Source organism: Perca flavescens, chromosome 19 (genome assembly GCF_004354835.1).
Source record: "Perca flavescens isolate YP-PL-M2 chromosome 19, PFLA_1.0, whole genome shotgun sequence".
Classification (NCBI taxonomy): Eukaryota; Metazoa; Chordata; class Actinopteri; order Perciformes; family Percidae; genus Perca; species Perca flavescens.
In genome coordinates this window covers 19,512,007-19,531,219 of record NC_041349.1, presented here as the reverse complement: position 1 = coordinate 19,531,219, position 19,213 = coordinate 19,512,007, and the positions used below count along the sequence as shown (strand labels likewise).

At 38.6% G+C, this 19,213-nt stretch overlaps 1 protein-coding gene across 5 annotated transcripts in view; it reads left to right on the top strand.

Annotated features, from left to right (window-relative positions):
- The window catches only part of LOC114545620 (protein Dok-7), a 51,948-nt gene extending 41,763 nt beyond the window's left edge, over positions 1–10,185 (top strand). For 4 of the 5 annotated variants that reach the window (XM_028564031.1, XM_028564027.1, XM_028564026.1 and 1 more), the window contains one exon: positions 8,713–10,184. In XM_028564031.1, coding sequence (XP_028419832.1) covers positions 8,713–8,849 — 137 coding nt within the window. In that variant the 3' untranslated portion in view covers positions 8,850–10,184. Of the gene's footprint in view, positions 1–8,712 lie in introns of all 5 variants that reach the window. The other variant, XM_028564030.1, reaches the window with a different exon arrangement.
- Positions 10,186–19,213: the final 9,028 nt, after the last annotated feature.

Sequence of the window (19,213 nt, the reverse complement as noted above, 5' to 3'; positions counted from 1 at the left end):
TAGGTTTCTTAAAACAGCATGAAAGGTATTCACTCTTGCAACCACAAACATCTCACTTGTACTACACCATCTTGGTTTTGTGAGTAATATTCTCATTGCGTCATTATATGCTACTTTCAATTTTAAAAGACTTGCCTTTTTATAGTTTGACCACAAGTGCGCAGTATACAACGGTGTGCAATATGCTTTGAACAGAGATATCTTTACACCAGCCGTACATGCCCTAAATTTACGTAAGAGACTATTGGCTTGTGCATACATCATGCGCAACACAGTCTCACTCCCTACTCGTCAAATGTATGACGCATGGTCAAGGACCCTGGCGTCAAGTTTCAACGAAATAGGGGTACCCTTGACGTTATTTTTCGACGAGGGGGGTCCGTCAGATAGACATTCATGTTATTCCCTCACCGTCTGATACCGACGAAAGAAAAAAACATGCCCCCCGCCCCTTAACTCGAAATCTGTGACAGTTATTGGTATTTTTAGCCCAATAACCGCTGTTTTAATCAACAATATTCACGAGATAGTATCATGGTTTATATGTATTTCTTTTTATGTTATTATTTCGGTATATTTCGGCCAGGGAAGCTGGATTGCTTTTTTTTTGTTGATTTATATTTTTTAAACTATAATGCTACATCTATCAACATTTATTTAGATGTTATCATTGTATTCATTTCTTTACTTTAATAATATTATTTCGGTCTTATTACCGGTGAAATATTACAGTATATGCTGTAATATAGAACATTACGATATGATCCGAGCAGGAAGCATTCAAAGCCGATAGGCCTATCCCCCAATGCAATGCGGCCATTCATTTCAAAGAATCGGGCAGCGATCAGCTGGTCTTTAACGCCAGGATCGCTTCAATATACATATATACAGTCAGTTATTGTGTCACCAGCAACAACATGTTGCTCAGTTTTGTTCCAGTAAGTTATGAACCATAATAACGTTTAAACGAATCCGCGGAAAACTCCGGAAGTGACGTATTACTTCCCGCTCAGCGGATACGAAGATAAAAATATATAATATTCGTAATATTGATGTTTTTTTCTAACGTTGTATTTGAGGAGTTAAACAATAAAGATAGTTATAATAATAAAATACAGTTTCATGTATTTGTCTCATATATTGTGTTCTCGGCCGGCCGGCGGGCGGCCTCAATCTGAAGTGGAATCAAGCCATTTCACGGCAGACAGCAGAAAGAGGAGCCGAACAGTCCCCCCCACCCACCCGGAAAAACTACAAGTGCTCAAGCTTTGTAACAGCTTCTGTGGCGTTTCTTATGGGAGTTGTAGTTTTAAAGTATATTGGTATATTTCTCATAAGTAGAAGTTGGCAGTGTATAATTTTGGATACACCCTGGGGTTTTTTGGGATGGAGAACGCACTGGTGTCATCAGATTTTAAAAATCGAATCGTTAAATAGGTGAAAATAGCTTATTACCATATTTAACAGTGTTTACAGTAGGTAATTTGGTGACCATATCTACATGACAGCTGAGGTCCAGAGCTTTCTATAACAGCTGGTTTTATGTGTGTAGAACCTTCTGTTGCTAAATGACAGGCCTTCATACATGTACTGGGTTCAAGGTTCAGAGGTCAATATTTCAAAGCAGGAGTAATGTATCCTCTTCAGACTGACATATGTTCCTCTCCAGGTTGAGACCTTTCCAACGATGTGTTTGCTATAGTCCTACGACAACATTTTAATTTTTACACATCATGGAGACCACTTAGCAGGAGATAGCCTACTTTATTGTCCCCAGAGGTATATTTGCCTTGAGTTCAAATGCTTCACAAATAAGACTTGACATATTGTTTTATCATACAGCTGACATACTTAAAATAAAAAACAACATGAACAAAGTGATATAGGCTAGACTGAAGCACATCACACAGCAACAATCTATTGCTCATCTTTCACAAACAGTGACAAGAGCAACACAACCATGCTTCATATCATGAAGCTATTGCACACCCTCAATCTCAAGCAACATTATTTAAAGTTTTAATTGAGGTAGGTCCAAATTAGGCCTATATCATCATCAACGTTTTTATAGTTTAGAAATGTTAAGTTTACCCATATCTTCTGCCAGAGGATAAGAGCTCATACTTGGCAAGGAGAATAAAGATAGAGCAGACCATATTCTGTGTGCTTGCCTGGAGAGACTGGTTTCTATTCCTTACACAACCTTCATGAGAGTCATAATAAAATTCTCTGTAATGCAGCCTTGTATAACATAAACCATCTGATTCACCGTGGGTGTCTGCTCTAAATGATAACACACACTTTCAATACGGGCCTTCCAGCCAAAGGTGCATGTTGTCCATATGAACACAATTGGGCCTATAGGAGCAGAGCCGATGGATTGGTTCATCATTTATGACCTCTGATATCCTCTGACCCAGCTCTATCTCGAGAGTTACCTCAACTTCAGTTTCAAAGGTGTGTGTGTGTGGGGGGGTCAGCTTTTCTTAGACATGAGTAAGGGGGGCACCAAGGAAAAAAGGTTGGGAACCACTGCTCTGACCCATGTCATGACCCTTTTCTCAGCTTGTGAAATGGTTGAATGAGATGTGTGAGTTTTGTCTTTGTGCAGTAGTGCTGAGGTAGAAGTGTGCCAAAAATGCCATACAAATGTTGTATATGTATACATACCCAAACAAAGCTATATACTGTACATCTTACTCAGTGAACAAAAACCTCGGTAACAATCTGCTTATCCTTTTAATTTCCTGAAAATGCTTCTTAAAACTAGTCCCTTCTTAATTTTGAAAAGGTAGTCTCAGTAAAGGCTACAAAGGTTAGGATGGCTACAAGCTGTAACCACGGTGATTGATATGAGGATCATCTTCTGAATATAATAATGAATATGTTTTTCACAACAGTACAATTCAAAACAAATGCAAATTAGTCAAACAAGCCATTAGGCTGTATTTCTAAACTCTCAACTGTAGGTTTTTTATATAGTGTATATATAAGGCAAATAAAAGTGCTAAATATAAAACGCAATTTTTTCATTATGAATGTTAGGCCTATATATTTTTATCTTCGTATACGCCGAGCGGGACGCAAAATTACGAATCCCACTATGGCCACGCCAAGACCCGCCCTACGAAACAGCTCGATTGGTCGGGGTTAGGCATTTCACCTCGAGTGGTTAAGGTTAGGGTTAGGGGATTGGTCAGGGGATAGGACCTGTACATGTAAGCATGGACACCTGGCCAATAGTAGTGTGTGAAGGGCGGGACTTGGCGTGGCCATAGTGGGATTCGTAATATCGCGAGCGGGACGTACTACGTCACTTCCGGAGTTTTTCGCGGATTCGTTTAAACGTTATTATGGTTCATTATTTACTGGAATAAAACTGAGCAACGTGTTGTTGCTGGTGACACAATAACTGACTGTATATATGTATATTGAAGCGATCCTGGCGTTAAAGACCAGCTGATCGCTGCCCGATTCTTTGAAATGAATGGCCGCATTGCATTGGGGGATAGGCCTATCGGCTTTGAATGCTTCCTGCTCGGATCATATCGTAATGTTCTGTATTAGCCTATACTGTAATATTTCACCGGTAAGAAGACCGAAATAATATTATTAAAGTAAAGAAATGAATACCATGATAACATCTAAATAAATGTTGATAGATGTAGCATTATAGTTTAAAAAATATAAATCAACAAAAAAAGCAATCCAGCTTCCCTGGCCGAAATATACCGAAATAATAACATAAAAAGAAATACATATAAACCATGATACTATCTCGTGAATAATGTTGATTAAAACAGCGGTTATTGGGCTAAAAATACCAATAACTGTCACAGATTTCGAGTTAAGGGGCGGGGGGCGTGTTTTTTTCTTTCGTCGATATCCGACGGTGAGGGAATAACATGAATGTCTATCTGACGGACCCCCCTCGTCGAAAAATAACGTCAAGGGTACCCCTATTTTGTTGAAACTTGACGCCAGGGTCCTTGACCATCAGTCATACATTTGACGAGTAGGGAGTGAGACTGTGTTGTCATGCGACATTGCCTGTAAATATCTTCATCATCTGTCATTTTATCCGTGATAAAATGACCAAGGTATTTCACCCTTTCACAGACACTAAGCGTATTATTAGCCAATTTAAAATCAGGGAAATTCAAACCTTTATCATCTTTAGTTCTACTGATCATGACAACACTCTTTTTGGCGTTATATTTAATATCATGTTCCACACCATATACCGAACAGATTGTAAGAAGCTGATGTAATCCAGCACTACTTGGGCTAAAAATCACAAGGTCATCAGCATACATAATATGGTTCACTACTGAATTACCAATCATGCACCCAGTATTACAGGCTCTCAACTGCCTGGACAGATCATCCATATAAAGATTAAAAAGAGCCGGTGACAAAATACCCCCTTGTCTGACTCCATTACCAACCCCAAAAAAAGCTGACACACTATTGCCCCACTTCACTTGCATAGTCTGGTGAGCATACCAGTAACCTAAAATTCTCACAATATACTTGGGCACCCCTCTTTGCCTTCATTTGTTAAATAATTTGTCATGATTTATGCGGTCAAATGCTTTAGAAGCATCAATAAAACACATAAGAACTGATGAGTTTTTATCTCTATATTTGTTCACAATTTCCTTTTAGGGCATATATACACAAGTCAGTGCCATGTTTAGCTTTAAACCCAAACTGGTTGTCGGTGGTGTTAATAAATTCATTTAATCTGTCCAACAGAATTTTTTCTAGTACCTTTGATAATATGCTCGCTAAAGCTATAGGCCTATAGTTATCTAAACTGCCGATCTTCCCAGCTTTGTCCTTAATAACTGGAACTAAAAGAACAGCCAACATTAAGTCTGGCAATACACCATGTATCATAAAAACAGTAAAGCAAATGGCGAGCAAGGGAGCTATTCTTATACTGGCATTTTAAAGATGCTCAGCAGAAATACCATCCAATCCACTAGCTTTGTTATTAGAAAGCTTATGTATGGCTTGGTGTACCTCATGTGACATAATCACCATTGATTCCAGCGAAGTATTGCTCTCAATGTGTTCTACTTTATACAAATCAGTATGAATACAGTTGAATAAGGTACTATAGTGCTGTCGCCATAACTCAGCAATTTCCTCTGGTCCGGAGATGCCTTCAACAGTGCATGGTAAAGATGTCTTGCAGTTATTAAGAGCTCTCACCTCTTTCCAGAAATCATTAACATTGCTACTTATGAGTTTCTTTGCCGTGGAATCAGCCCTCATGGCCTGCTCATTTTTGCGTATAAAGCGAATGGCATACTTATATCTTGCATTAGTGAGCTTCTTATACTCAAACACAGGACCCTGTCGAGGCCTACCAGCAATAGCCCATGATTTAGTGGCTTCCCGTGCCTCCGTATGATATCCAGACACATACTCCTTCCAGCCAGGCTTGTTGTTATGGTTATTATTTTTTTTATATTTATAATAGGGCTTACTGCCTTCATACAGAGAATGAACTATGTCAGAATACATGGAGCATATATCTCTCCTATGCTTCTCATCCTCGCAGTTAATATCCTTACAAAAGATCGCATCTAGAGGTAGTTGGATATTACCTAATGACTTGTCTGTATGTGCATAGTAGGCAGAAAAGTCTTCCTCTTTGAGTGTTGACCAGTCTAATGCTTTTGTATAGACACCGTTTTCACGTCTGGACAGCACAGGTATGTGTTCAGCATTTATCACCATAGCAAGAGGTAAATGATCTGACGTTGTTATCCCATACAAAATGCTCATACATCCCACTGAGGCATGTGCATCAGCTGTACTGATACAGTGGTCCAGCCATGATGTAGTGTGCCAGGCCTCGCTAATGTAAGTATAACTGTCTGTAGGCAACAATTCTCTGCTTGACAATATTAAATTATTATCTTCACAGAATTGATTTATATGTTTGGCAAACAATGACTTCCTATCTGAAAAATCCGCATTCATATCTCCAATGACATAAACACAAGAGGTATTACTGTTTTGAATAAAGGAACTAATAAAGGCAAGCCTATTTAAATATTCATCCTCATTCTGACAGCACTCATATGGTGTATACACATTTAAGATATACAACTCCTTGTTATTACAGACAAAACGCAGGGCTATACACCAATCTACATCAAGCCTAACCACATTTATTGTAGAGTCTAGCTTTTTATTCCATAGGACAGCCACGCCCCCTGATATCCTACCCCTGACTATTCCCATGCCAAGGTCAGTTGTAGACTCCCCAGCCCCATAAAAATCATCATTAAGAGTTTAAACATTCCAAGCTTTGCTTTGCTAAAAATGTCTCTTGCAAACAGAGTATATCACAGTTCTCCAGAAGGTTGTCAACAACTAGACGGCGCGCTTTATCTCCTGCGTTCTGCCCCAAACACAGGCCACGACAGTTGTACGACACAATCCGAATGTCCATTTACAGGGGCTTAATAAGTGCCCGTGGCACCAGCATGTTCAATCAATCTCCCCGCAGCGGGTGCGATGCTTGACCCGATAACTCCAGCCCTACGCGGCTCATAATATCGCCGAACCAATGCCCCTTCTGGCCAGAGTTCCGGATCATACATTTCGTTAACCTCATCGCATTCAGCAGTAACTTTGAATGAACCCCACCTACGGTGTACAGTGTCAATCCTTTGGCAGGCAACCTCCCGTCCAAGTTTTTCCTTGAGATAGCCAGATAAAGTTTCAGCATCTAGATCTGGAGAAAACCTGGAAGCAAAAACACTTACTAATTTACTTTCTCTGCCCGGGTTGTCCAGTGCGCAATCGGAAGCCAACTTCAGCATTGTTGTTCTCTCGGATTTGTCGTCGGCTCTTTTTGACAACATGACTCCATTTTGGAGAGCCTGTTTGCGACGTTAATCCACTGGGACCGTCCGTTGCTGTAGCGTCAGCACCTTCCACGCTCGGAGCAGCGGCCCCGGCCGCAGTCGCCGACCCAAAGGCCCCCACCAGTGCAGCTTCCCCCGCCACACCGCCGCCCAGACCAAGGGCCCCGACGCTCACCGCCGGCTCGTCCTCACCATCGCCTCCGGCCAGGTTAATAGAACACTCCAACACACCCACACGGCGATTCATTTCCATCGTAATGGCACGAAAATCTTCGCCAACATCAGTCTGTAGTTGCACCGCACGTTTCAGGGTGCAGACCTCAACAAACAACTGTTCCATTTTCCCAAGTAGGGTCGAGACATCCATGTTAGTAAATGTCACCGGCAGCAGTTCATTCAAATAGTGAGAGACAAACCTGGGGATGTTCTCCCCACACTCATTCAATACTTTCAGGCAGCTCTTTATGTTGTTGACATCTTTCTGTGTCCCTTTATGTGAGACGTTCCTCTGTGTAGTAGAGCATAGTTCAAACAACACTTTCTTGGAAGACTCTATCCACTCAGAGTCAAAAGTGTTTGTAGCCAGGAGGACGATCTCGTCCTGGCTCAATGTCTTAATTTTAACAGCAAGGAAATTAAGTAACTCATCTTCCACAATGATTTTACCGTCCACTGTCTTATAAATCTCTGGTTTTACTCGAGACCGACTGAAGACCTGAGCAGCATGTGCAGTGTCCGCCATGACACAGCCCAATGTGATAGTTGTCAAGTGAGGATGAAAAGTCGCTCTAGATAACACGATTGTTCTGTAATTTTAATTTCACTTGGTCAGAGTTAACGATTGAGCGTATTTCATGTCTCACTAAAAGACTGTCCTTGTCATCGGAGACGCCCTAGTGAGCTGTAATTGACCGACAAGTCAGCTATCAGCGTCCTTGCCCTCAGGAATACAAAGGCAGCTCGGGCTCTGACATGAGAGAGGTTAACATCTGATAGAGGCAATACAGTTCATATTCCGGCATGAGGCCTCATTAATCTGTCACTTATCTTGCCACTGAAAGAGGGTCAAAGGGCATTCAGAGCAGAGCTGTGAATTCAAATAGGATACTCCTCCAGGGACTATTGATGTGTTGTTAGGAGCTGGTTGTGATTTCCTCAATTTTATGAAACTGTATCCTGAATCCAAAACCCAAAAATATTCAGTTTACTATTATAGAAGACTGATAAAGCAAATATTCACAACTGAGATGCCAGAACCTGGCATCCTTTTTTTTTTAATTACTAAAAACAAGTAACTGATTATCCACATGAAGAATAAAACATGAATTCAACATTTTGGAAAAATGCTTATTTGCTTCCTTCATGAAGATTACATGTGAAAATGTATACCGTTCTCATGTCTGAATGCTAAATATGACGCTTCAGCCAATTAGCTTAGCATAAAGACGCGGGGAAACCGCTAAAGTTCCCGCCCTTTCCACACCGTGTCCTGTGTAACAAAACCATCTGGTGAGTCAGGTTACTACAATGAGGCAGACTTTTGTCCCTTTTGTTGCATATAGGAGATTGTTAGGCTTGAGGTTGTGGTAGAGAGGCAGTGATTAATTAATGTAGTTTTCTAATATTGCTCTAAGATGGAGCCAGATCTGCTTTCATTAAAAAAAAAGTATACCTATACTTTTCTGTCAATCCACTAATCGTTTCAGCTCTATTTGCTACCAAAAGCAGCTGGCTTTGCTTTAACAAGCCAAAGGGTTGAATATCAAAATATTAGTTATAGGACTTACTTCAGGTTAAAAGGTCTGTTTTTGTGTCTTGACAGGAAAGAGCTCCACCAAGTACGCCCAGATCGACATCACTGCCACAGAGACGGCCCACAAAGTCGGCACCCAGCATGCCCTGGGTCGGCAGGAGGGCCTGCACACTCTGGAGACGAGAAGAAAGGGGACGCTACACTGATTTCTTCATCACCATGTAAACTACATCAGACTTTAAAGTTAGAAGGAACCCTCGCTCTGAAGGAGTTTTCAGTCACTTCATCCAGTCTATACATAAACAAATCCCAGAAAATGTTGTCTACCCCACTGTCCATTTCAGACTTGCTTCTGTAATCACAAAGCCACTTGAAAATGGAGCCTCCTCAGAAAGGTTTTGCACAGGATCAGGAGCAACATTTCAGACTTGGTCATCTCATTAAATGGCATTATATCAGTGCCGGAGCCTCAGGCTAACTTGGCGGAAGATGTGCCAGTCCTGAGCTGAGTCACTGGCCCCGATAAACCCCCAGAGCAGAGGCATTTTACAGCCCACTCAGACCATCCCTAATAGTAAATGCTGTTTTTGTCAGGCAGGAGAGGAAGCGGACATGTTGTTTGGATAAAAGTTCACACATTTACTTCTCAGCGAAAACCACATCAGTAATTCCACATGTAGTTGCACAAAACTCACTTTTTAGCATATTCATATTTGGGGAACTTCCTATCCAGTCTTACTCTGAATGCTGCGAATTTTAGGCTCAATGTTTAAAATAAATTGTACAAATAAGAGTAATAACAGTATAATCAGTACTTCTGCATAATACTTCCACATTGTGCATGGTGACATTTTTGCCTGGGTGTAACTAATGGATTGGTGTTTATCATGTGAACAGAATCTCAATGCTGCTATTGTTTTTTTGCTTTACGGTTCATATAAAATAGGATTTACTCTGGAAAGTCCTCATAAATAATGCAACAATCACTCTGCAACAACAAATGTATCCCAGAACTGACTGCCTGGCACTCTTTTTTTACTCACTAAAGTGGTTAACATAATTTTATTAGTGTGTGTGTTGTGCACATAAGCATTTTTACTAAAACTGCAATTTTGAAAAGTATTTAGTATGCCTTTTGTAGAGCTAATTAAGGAGCCTGTTTTAGTCTCATACTTTATTGAATAACACTTTTGATATCTGTAAATAAATTTTTTCCATTTAGGTGATGTGGATTGTTATAAAATATACAGGTAAAGACTATGTATGTACAGGAAAGATGTATGGAAAGAATTAATGGACAGTGCCCACTTCCTAAGGCACAAATTTTTCTTCTTGTGATATTTTCTTGTAAATTATTTATGACTAACTACTGCTTTCATGTGCACGTTCAGTTTTTCTAGAGCTACAGTTGATGATATATAGGACTCCCCCACCATGTACAGTTGTAAACCAGTTTGGTATAATATTACATAAAGCAGCCTTACAATTGTTTGTTTTCATTTAACACTAAGCATTTTAATGTAGACTGATGTACAGTATGAAGGCAATTAGCACTGATCACATTATAAAAATATATAAAACATTTTGAACCTTTGACCTATGCCAGTGGTTCCCAACCTTTTTTCCTTGGCACCCCCCCTACTCATGTCTAAGAAAAGCTGAGCCCCCAAAACCAAAGTTGAGGTAACTCTCGAGATAGAGCCTTACTTTGTTTTTTGATACAGAGGAGTTATCAGCACTGTTATGTTTCTCCGCCATGTTTCATTCATAAAATAGTGATGCCGTGGTGGCAGGAAAAACGAGGATACAACAAAATATATAGTTTTCGTACAGACTTTGGTATACATTAGATATTCTAGTGTATTATCATAATTTGTTTAACATGTGCAAATTTTTTTTTTTTTACCTCAACCTCAAACCAGATAAAGACTCGCGCCCCTCGTGATCTTTGGCACCCCCCCTGGGGGTGCCCAGACCCCAGATTGGGAACCACTGACCTATGGAGTATGCTACTCTGACATTATAGATTTATCTAGTGTAAAAAATGACAAAAAAGTTATAGTATAGCATGTCATGAGAAAATGCCATAACAAATGCTAAAAAGTCATAGTATAGTGATGATGCCATAAGAAATCTCGTAAAAAGTCAAAGTATGCCATAAGAAATATAACAAGTCATAATATACCATAAAACATGTCATAGTATGTCATAAAAATATTTAAAAAAAAGTCTAGCTCTTTTCTTATTTTCACCTTTAATTTGACTCTGCAACTGAACAATTTCCCTAAGGGGATCAATAAAGTATTCTGATGCCATAAGAAATATAAAAAAGTTGAGGTATGCCATGAAAAAATTTCACAAAAATGTTTATATAGTACAGTATATGTCAAAAAAGTAATATGTTGAAAAAAGTCATAGTATGTCGAAAATATGCACAAAAACATAGTATAGAATGTCGAAAAACTCGTAAAAGTAAAGTTATAGAATAGTATGTTATGTCAAAAAAAAGTCATAGTATAGTGTTGAAAAAATGTCAGAAAACGTCATAGTATGTCGAAAAAAGCCACAAAAATGTCATTGTATAGTATGCTTTGAAAAAATTCATAAAAGATTCATAGTATAGTATGTCATAAAAATGCAAATGAGTCATAGTATAGTATGCAATAACAAATATAAAAAAGTCAGAAAAGTCACAGTATAGTATGGCTAAAAAAGTAACGTCATAGTATAGTATGTCGAAAAAAGGCACAAACGTCATAGTATATTATGTCGAAAAAAGGTCATAGTATAGTTTTTTTTTTAAGTCACAAAAATATAGTATAGTATGTCGAAATAGGCATAGTATAGTACGTCATAAAAAATGTCAAAAAGTCAGAGTAGTATGTCATAAAAAATTAAATAACACAAAAAAGTCACAAAAACGTCATAGTACAGTATGTCGAAAAAATGCACAAAAACGTCATAGTATAGTATGTTGAAAAAAAGTCACAAAAACGTCATAGTATTGTATGTTGAAAAACTCAAAAATGTCATTGTAAAATATGTCGAAAAACTAATAAAAAAAGTCATAGTATAGTATGTCGAAAAAATGCATAAAAAACATAATAGGATAGTATGTCATAAAGATAATGCCATACAAAAGTCATAGTAGTATGTCATTAAAAAAATTGTAAAAAAAATTTCATCAAAACAGAACAGTATGTCATAAAAAGTCGTAGTACGTCAAAAAAATATAAAAAAGTCATAGTTTGCTATAAAAAATGACATAAAAAGTCATAGTAGAATAAAAAAAAAAAAAAAAAGAAGTCATAGCATAGTATGTCGAAAAACGTAGTAGTATATTATGTTAAAAAAGGCATAGTATAGTATGTCAAAAAAGTCACGAAAAAGGCATAGTATAGTATGTCAAAAAAGTCACGAAAAATTCATAGTATAGTATGTCGTAAAAAAAGATTTTTCGGTGGACAACTCAGCAATTTAATGTGGAGATGAAAAAAAATGTGTGCATTTTTCCTGGGCGACCCTCAATCATATGCTGGCTCTCTGAATTGTCAGTCAGTCATCCAAACTTTGAGCACCTCTGGCTTACAGTATTTGTGCCTTCGTTGCAGAGCTTGTATGGACGTTGCCACGGCACCAGTGCTGGCAAGCAGAGACTCCGTTTGTATCTGCAACCAAAACGTATTTGCAGGAAAGGATCTGGGAGCCCCAGCTTGGCAGTGTGAAAGTGTTTGAAGAGAAACACGGTGCACATTATTTTCACAGTGTTACAGATCAGGCTGAAGAAGGTCCAAATTAAAAGCTTTCACACATATTATTCCTCACATTTTCAAGATGGTAATGTCTAAGTCTGCCAACTATCAGAGCAAACATGATTTGCATCGAGTTGTCACACAGTCACTCGCACTATAGACATAAACTTCACCGACCTCGAACAAAACCACAGGCTAGCGAAGCGTTTCTTGGAAACTAATTTATTCATTACATTTAGCCAAAAAGAGTGGAGCAATAAAGCATAATTGTCTGTCTCTGTGGTCCAATATTGATTTGAATAAATTAATGTTAATGCCATCGAGACAATGGTGGCGTGGCAGTAGCTAAATTAACAATGCAAATCCACAGACAGCTTGTATGTAATTGCAGTACCTAATTTTTATGCAAGAAACAGCAGTTTAGTTCTTTTGAGTATAGTTTTATTTATTTTTTTATTTCATAATATGAGCACTTTAATATAAGACTGACTTTGACAAGTCTACAGACTTGACTTGGGGTTCGCTTTGACCAGATTTGAGATTTGATAGGCAACTTGCTTTGACAAGACTTGACTTGAGACTTGCCCGTTTTTCTATAATAGACTTTAAAACAGCTCTGACATCTACACCTTCCTATACAGTAAGCATTTAAACGCTGCCTTACTACTGTTCACCATTATATACAAGCTGCTGTTTTCAGGTTTACGGGTACATTGGGTTCAAAGAACCAAGTCTGTAGAGGTAGCGTATAAAGATCCGAGACCATTCAGTTATGTTCTCTGAACTGGTTCAATTATCGAGAAATTTCCTTCTCCCTTTCGCCTCTAAGAAAATTACATCTTCTGAATAAGTAACTGGTGTTTGCAAATCAAACTGTCCGATTTGCTTTGTCAATCTTATACTTGTCAGAAAACAAATTCAAATAACTCAATCTGTTTCATTATTCATGCAAGGTAATTTCCCCCCCTCTGCTTTTTGGTACTCCATCCCTGATCCCTGACTAAATTTCATTAATAATGCAGGAACCAGGAGAGTATTTTTCAACTTTTCAAACAACAGCATATAACTTGACCATTTACTTCACTCCTGCAGTAACCCTGTCTCTTATTTACATGTCATTAAGACAATATAGGATAGGATAACGGGGGAGCACCTAAAATCAACATTTTAAGCCACACTCATAGACTGGAGTGTGGCTTAAAATGTTGATTGCAATGTTGAAGGCACAATTTACATTAACAATTCCCTCAAACTGAAGCAGAGGAAAAACAAAGTTAGTCAGTTTGACACAATATCCATGGTTTATATAAAAGTATGGGCCCATAAACCCTCAAGCTATATTGTCAACTCTGACTGCAACAAAGCTATTCCATCCGTAAAATCCACTATTGAAACCTGAATACCTAATGTCATTGCATGCTCACAATTTCTTTTAAATAATCAGTCTCGAACTGCAGCAAAGATGGTGGATTACCTTGTGCAAATTCGTTACACAAAATGTCAATTGTCAGACATTGTCAGAACATAATTCACTGAACTGAAGCAATATCACGTCTTAAATATTTATACATACAACTTTCCACTTCCGCATCATGCGCTGTGTTGCTCAAGACGGTTAATTTAATTCATCACAAAAAAAATCATTTTTCCACTGACTATTGATCTGCCAATTGTCCTTGTTGTCCTCACTACATGATGTTGTTATTCATGGCACTATTTTCGTCATGTTTCAATCAATTCTCATTCTGTGTGGTGCACAGCAATGAATTAGATTACTGCAGCACATGTTCTCCAGGTAGTGTATGGCAGAGCAACAGAGAGCATAAAGGACACGGAAATGAGTCATTTGTAGGGTAAATGTCTTTACTTGCTTTTAAAAACACTACACCTGGGGTATTCAATTCAAATTCAAAGAGGTCCAGCTACTAAAATCCCCTACCTGAAAATTGCATCCCAAAGCCTACCAACAACATGCATTTCCATATGATTTCAACAATATTTATTGTGAATTTTCAAAGTAGGATACTTTTAACTTACATACTTGTATGGCACTTTTTTGGAAAACAAATTGCTATCTGTACGATACATACAGTTAATCCTGGCACAATGAACTTAAGGTCTACATTTCAAGTAAAAGGAAAAAAAGACGTGAAGGTGTGTAGTGCTACTTTGGTTAGACAAGGGAAAACAGTTTTGGACAGAGTCTGTTGTATCATGCTGGTATCTCTCTGACATCTCTCTTACGCTGCGGTTCTCTAGCGAACTGTGTATGCACGGTAAACAATTGATTGGAATGGCTCAATTGAGTGAAGCTAATGCTGTAATAACTGGATTAGCCGTGACCGTTAGAAATAAGCCAAGGTCTCTGAAGTTAATCGCTTCTCATTAATTTATAAAAAATTGGTCACGGATCCGGATAGAACCATCACCGGTCCAGGTCTGGAAAATGGTCCGTCATTCAGCGATGCCTGCACTAAACTAATAATGATATCAGATATTATTCACAAAGGCGAGACTGGCTCATGAGTGGAATCATATCGAACAGCTCACAAGCACATAACGTCACGTGCTGAGTATGGCTTCACTAAGTATTGAACAACTGTCTCTTAACTCGCGCACTGATGCTTGAACCTACAACCTCATGGCTTCTAAGTAAATGTTATGCTTCCCCAAATAGCTGCTGAGCGATTTATCTGTCGGAAGTGATTTGTTGCAAATGGTCAAAGCCTGCAGGGTTTAGTAGCATTTCCAAACGGCAACCCAATAAACTCCAGTGCTGACCTTTTTTGCTCTGGTCATTGGGCCCTGGTCATTGGCCTTGTTCGGCCCAACTCAATTAAGACCCCTAATGTCTCACACAAACCCACAAAGAGCCTCTTGCAGTCGGTGCCCACAAGGCATCTCAAGAGGAAATGCCTTAATCTTGTTTTTCTATCCCCCCTGTGCAGCTTTTATTCTCTTTGGGCTGCAGCTGTTCGGTTGCCTGATGCTTTCGCCTTTATTTCTGTTTTACTTTCACTTTCAAATGTGTTCATATGCTGATAATAGTCTATTATAATTTGCTAATTACATTACAGTTGGTGGTTTATGGACAGTAAAGGATACAAACATCATTATCTCCACACAAACTCACTGCTGAATACGGTGGAGACTGAAAGCGCGCGCACACGCGCACACACCCCCCCCATCAGTGATGGTACATTAGCTCTCTCACTCTCTCAATATGTAGATTGACCCTAATGATGTGTTCTTCTTGCTGAGTACTGAGTGTTCACTGCTTTTAACCTTTTAAACAACCCCGAAAAAAAAACAAAGGTATATAAATAAATCTTGATAAAAGGTTTGGTTAATTTCAGTTTCTAGTTAAGTAAAAGACAACTAACTGCCCTCCTCAGGCTACACAGACAAGAAAGTTGAAAACAACATATTTAACAATATTTGGGAAGATTTTCTGGAGCTAAATGCTCTGTATTGGTCCGAATAACACCACAACATAAAAGGACATTTCGATGCGATAACTCCAGCCAACAAATTCGCTCTCTCATTTCTCAATCTCTCATTGGTTAAACTGCTCCAGGCTCTGCTCCTAATCTGAAGTTATGATTCACTCACTTGCTTTGGGTGAGATGATCATGGTGTAAAATATTGATTTAGCTCAGACAAGTAACATATTTGAGCTTTTACAATTAATCATATCGCTGCAAGAGGACCGAAAGCGAAATGGACCAACAGCTGCCACATTTTAATGTGTAAAACATAAGGGAATATTTTAGTAAAAGTGCTTTGTTTCTGACCTCCCTCTTTCTCTGTGACACATGGCGTGAGCTGTACTGCTGCTGTAGTAAGCCTTGTTTGGGTGTGAGTTACGTAATGCACCAAATGGGGACCTTTTTTTTTTATCTGTTAGCAATTAACAATGAAAGTCCATCCAAACACAAACACTTCAGCTTGATCATTTGATGCTCATCTGCTGTAGAAAACAACAGAAACTGTGAAGTGGCTCAGGGAACAAGTGCAACAACAATGATCTACTTAGTGACATTATTACCTTGGCACTAAAGCACAGCTTTAGTTTTCCCCACCTTTGTCTCATCTATAGCACTATTGATTTCCATTTGTCCTTTGTTTAGACAAAAGGGAGCGCTAATGGCTAAACATGATGATTCTGCTCCTATTACCTTTCTATATTTTACCATTAGCGCATCTCACCTAACCTCACTTAAACCTCGCCTTGCTGTTTTTGTCTTGATGTTATCCTCCGTTAACTCTACTGTCTGTGTTTCACAGGCTGACAAAGATGCATGAGAAAAGCTGCTTTAAAACGCAGAACAGTTATCCCAGAGAGGGCTGTGAGACACAGCATGACTCAACACCGCACGATACAAATCATCCTTGAAATGACTTGCTGATTTTTGGGAAATAAGTTATCACTTTTTCAAAAGGAATGCGTGGTGAAGCCTGAAGACAAATTGGAAAAGTGATGATGATTTTTAGTGACATCTGACTCCTTCTTGCTTTTTCAGTCCTGTGGCTTTGCCACTGAATGCTATTTTTTGGGATGTTCTGTTTATTTCAGTTGCTTCCCCTCATTAGAATAAACATTTTAATAGTAATACAATTATGTCAAGATGTTTTGATACAGGAATTAGCAGTTAAACAAAAATGGTTGAAAGCTTGATTAACATTTAAACAAAAACATTTACCAACTTTCCTCTGCTTTTTCTAGTTCCTACTTGGACTTTGAAGACTGCAGATGTTCCTGTATAGCACGCAGATACACCCGGATATAAATACATGACAGACTAATGTTGACAGATTAAGTGTCACATTCAGCATTTAAATTGTGCACAAAAGGCACTTTTTTCACAGGAAATTCTGGTCAATTTTCACTTAAGCGCTACAAATTAACATGGTAACGATAGTATTATTATATTATTCCAAATAAATTGTCTTCTTTTGGTGACACGACATCACATTTATCACATCTTAGGTGAATTGTGGCTCCCAGAGACACTCCTAATGCACGTGATTCATTTTGTGCTCTGTAGTGGGTATGTGGGCACTTAGCACACCCTAAAGCAAGACCCTGACATCCTGAAATGAGGAGGCCTGATCATCATCCATAGATGCGATGAGGTGAGAGAGGGTGAGATACAGCATCAACAGACAGGACCGGAGCAGAGGCTGGGTGACATTAACTCTGACACATACTGACAGAGTGTGACCAGCACAGAAAAAGACACTGTTATCGGTCTGTTTAGGCAGACTGGGTGGACTTTAACAGACTTTTTTGTAATGCTATGGTTAAAAAATTTCAGTATTATATTCTTCCTCTACTGCTGTGGGAGGACTTCATAGCCCCAGCAGTCTATAAGCTTTCTCTTTGCATGGCTGATTATTACCTGGTATCATTATAGAGTTATCAAAGATAGTTATTTAATAAATGCTATGCTACTCTAAAGCATAGAGTGTGATGGGGTTGAAAGTTGAGAAAATCATCTACCTTTGTCGTGGGACTTCTTGAGGCTAACATTTTCAAACATGGCCTTCAATTAGCTCTTCAAGTCAGAATCAACTGAAACTCATCACACCCCGAAAGACTTGACATTTGGAGATGAGTCACTAGGTTTCAGCAGTGTGGGCTGTGAAAATAGATAACCATTGCTCAGCAACATGTTGGTCAGATTATGTCTGTGTAGTCAGTCTGTCAGTGCCTGTGACACGTGTGCAGATACTGTAAAACTCCTGTACAAATCTGACAATGTTATGAGGATGCCACTAATCTAGGAGGGAAAGGACTTTTGTCTGTTTAATATGCGAGATAGGTTCACTCATCTCATTTGGTAGCTGCTTTCTTGACTTTTGGGAAATATACTAATTGGCTTTCTTGTCTTGTCAGTAGATGAGAAGATAGATACCACTCTTTTAAGTCTGTATGGTAAATATGAAGCTATACAGCCAGGAGATGGTTAGCTTAGATTATCATACATTCTTCTTCTAAATTGAAGCGGAGAGAAACAGCTAGTCTGGCTCTCTTCAAAAGTAAAATTAAGTCAACAAGATACAATGTATTAATTACCGAGCTTTAGAGGCGCCAGTAGGTGGATTTTTTAACTTTGGAGTGAGCCAGGCTAGCTGTTGTCTGTCCTTCTAGTCTTTAATTCTAAACAAACTGTCCCCTGGCTGTAGATGTCGAACGGATACATCACAAATGTCTATGGTGTCATTTAAAACCTTTCAGAAAAAGCAGCCAAAACCCCTAGAAAACCAGCAAACCTGCTCAACAGTTTCATATCCATTCTTTGGATCCATTCTTCTTTGTTATTATAAAAACAATAAATAGACTATGGTGTATGGATAATGGTGTGACAAAGGTACAAAAGTTAAGCAGAGGTAATTTTACCACATTGCAATACACCCACAGCAAAACATCAATTCTTAATTTTTTGCTAAATGTTGTGCTCCTTTGATAATTGAACATGCTCCCTCACTTGGAGGAAATGACTGGGCAATGGTATATTATTGAGTACTTAAGGTAAAGCCTTTGTCAGTCACTTTGCTTCTACTTCTGTAATTAATTCAAACATAGATGCATTAAGAAAGTGCGTCATTACCTATCAGAATTGGAAATAATGGACAAGTTAATGGAGTGGAAAGTAGATATTTAACATTTTTTTTTTAATTTATTGCTGGTTCCTTTTATGTATTCTGAAGCTTAGAGCATAATAGAGAAACTGAAATAAATGAATAAATCATTGTCTTCAGCTGAAAATCAGAATACACCAGTAAACATACATGTAGGAAGGGTAGTAGAAGAT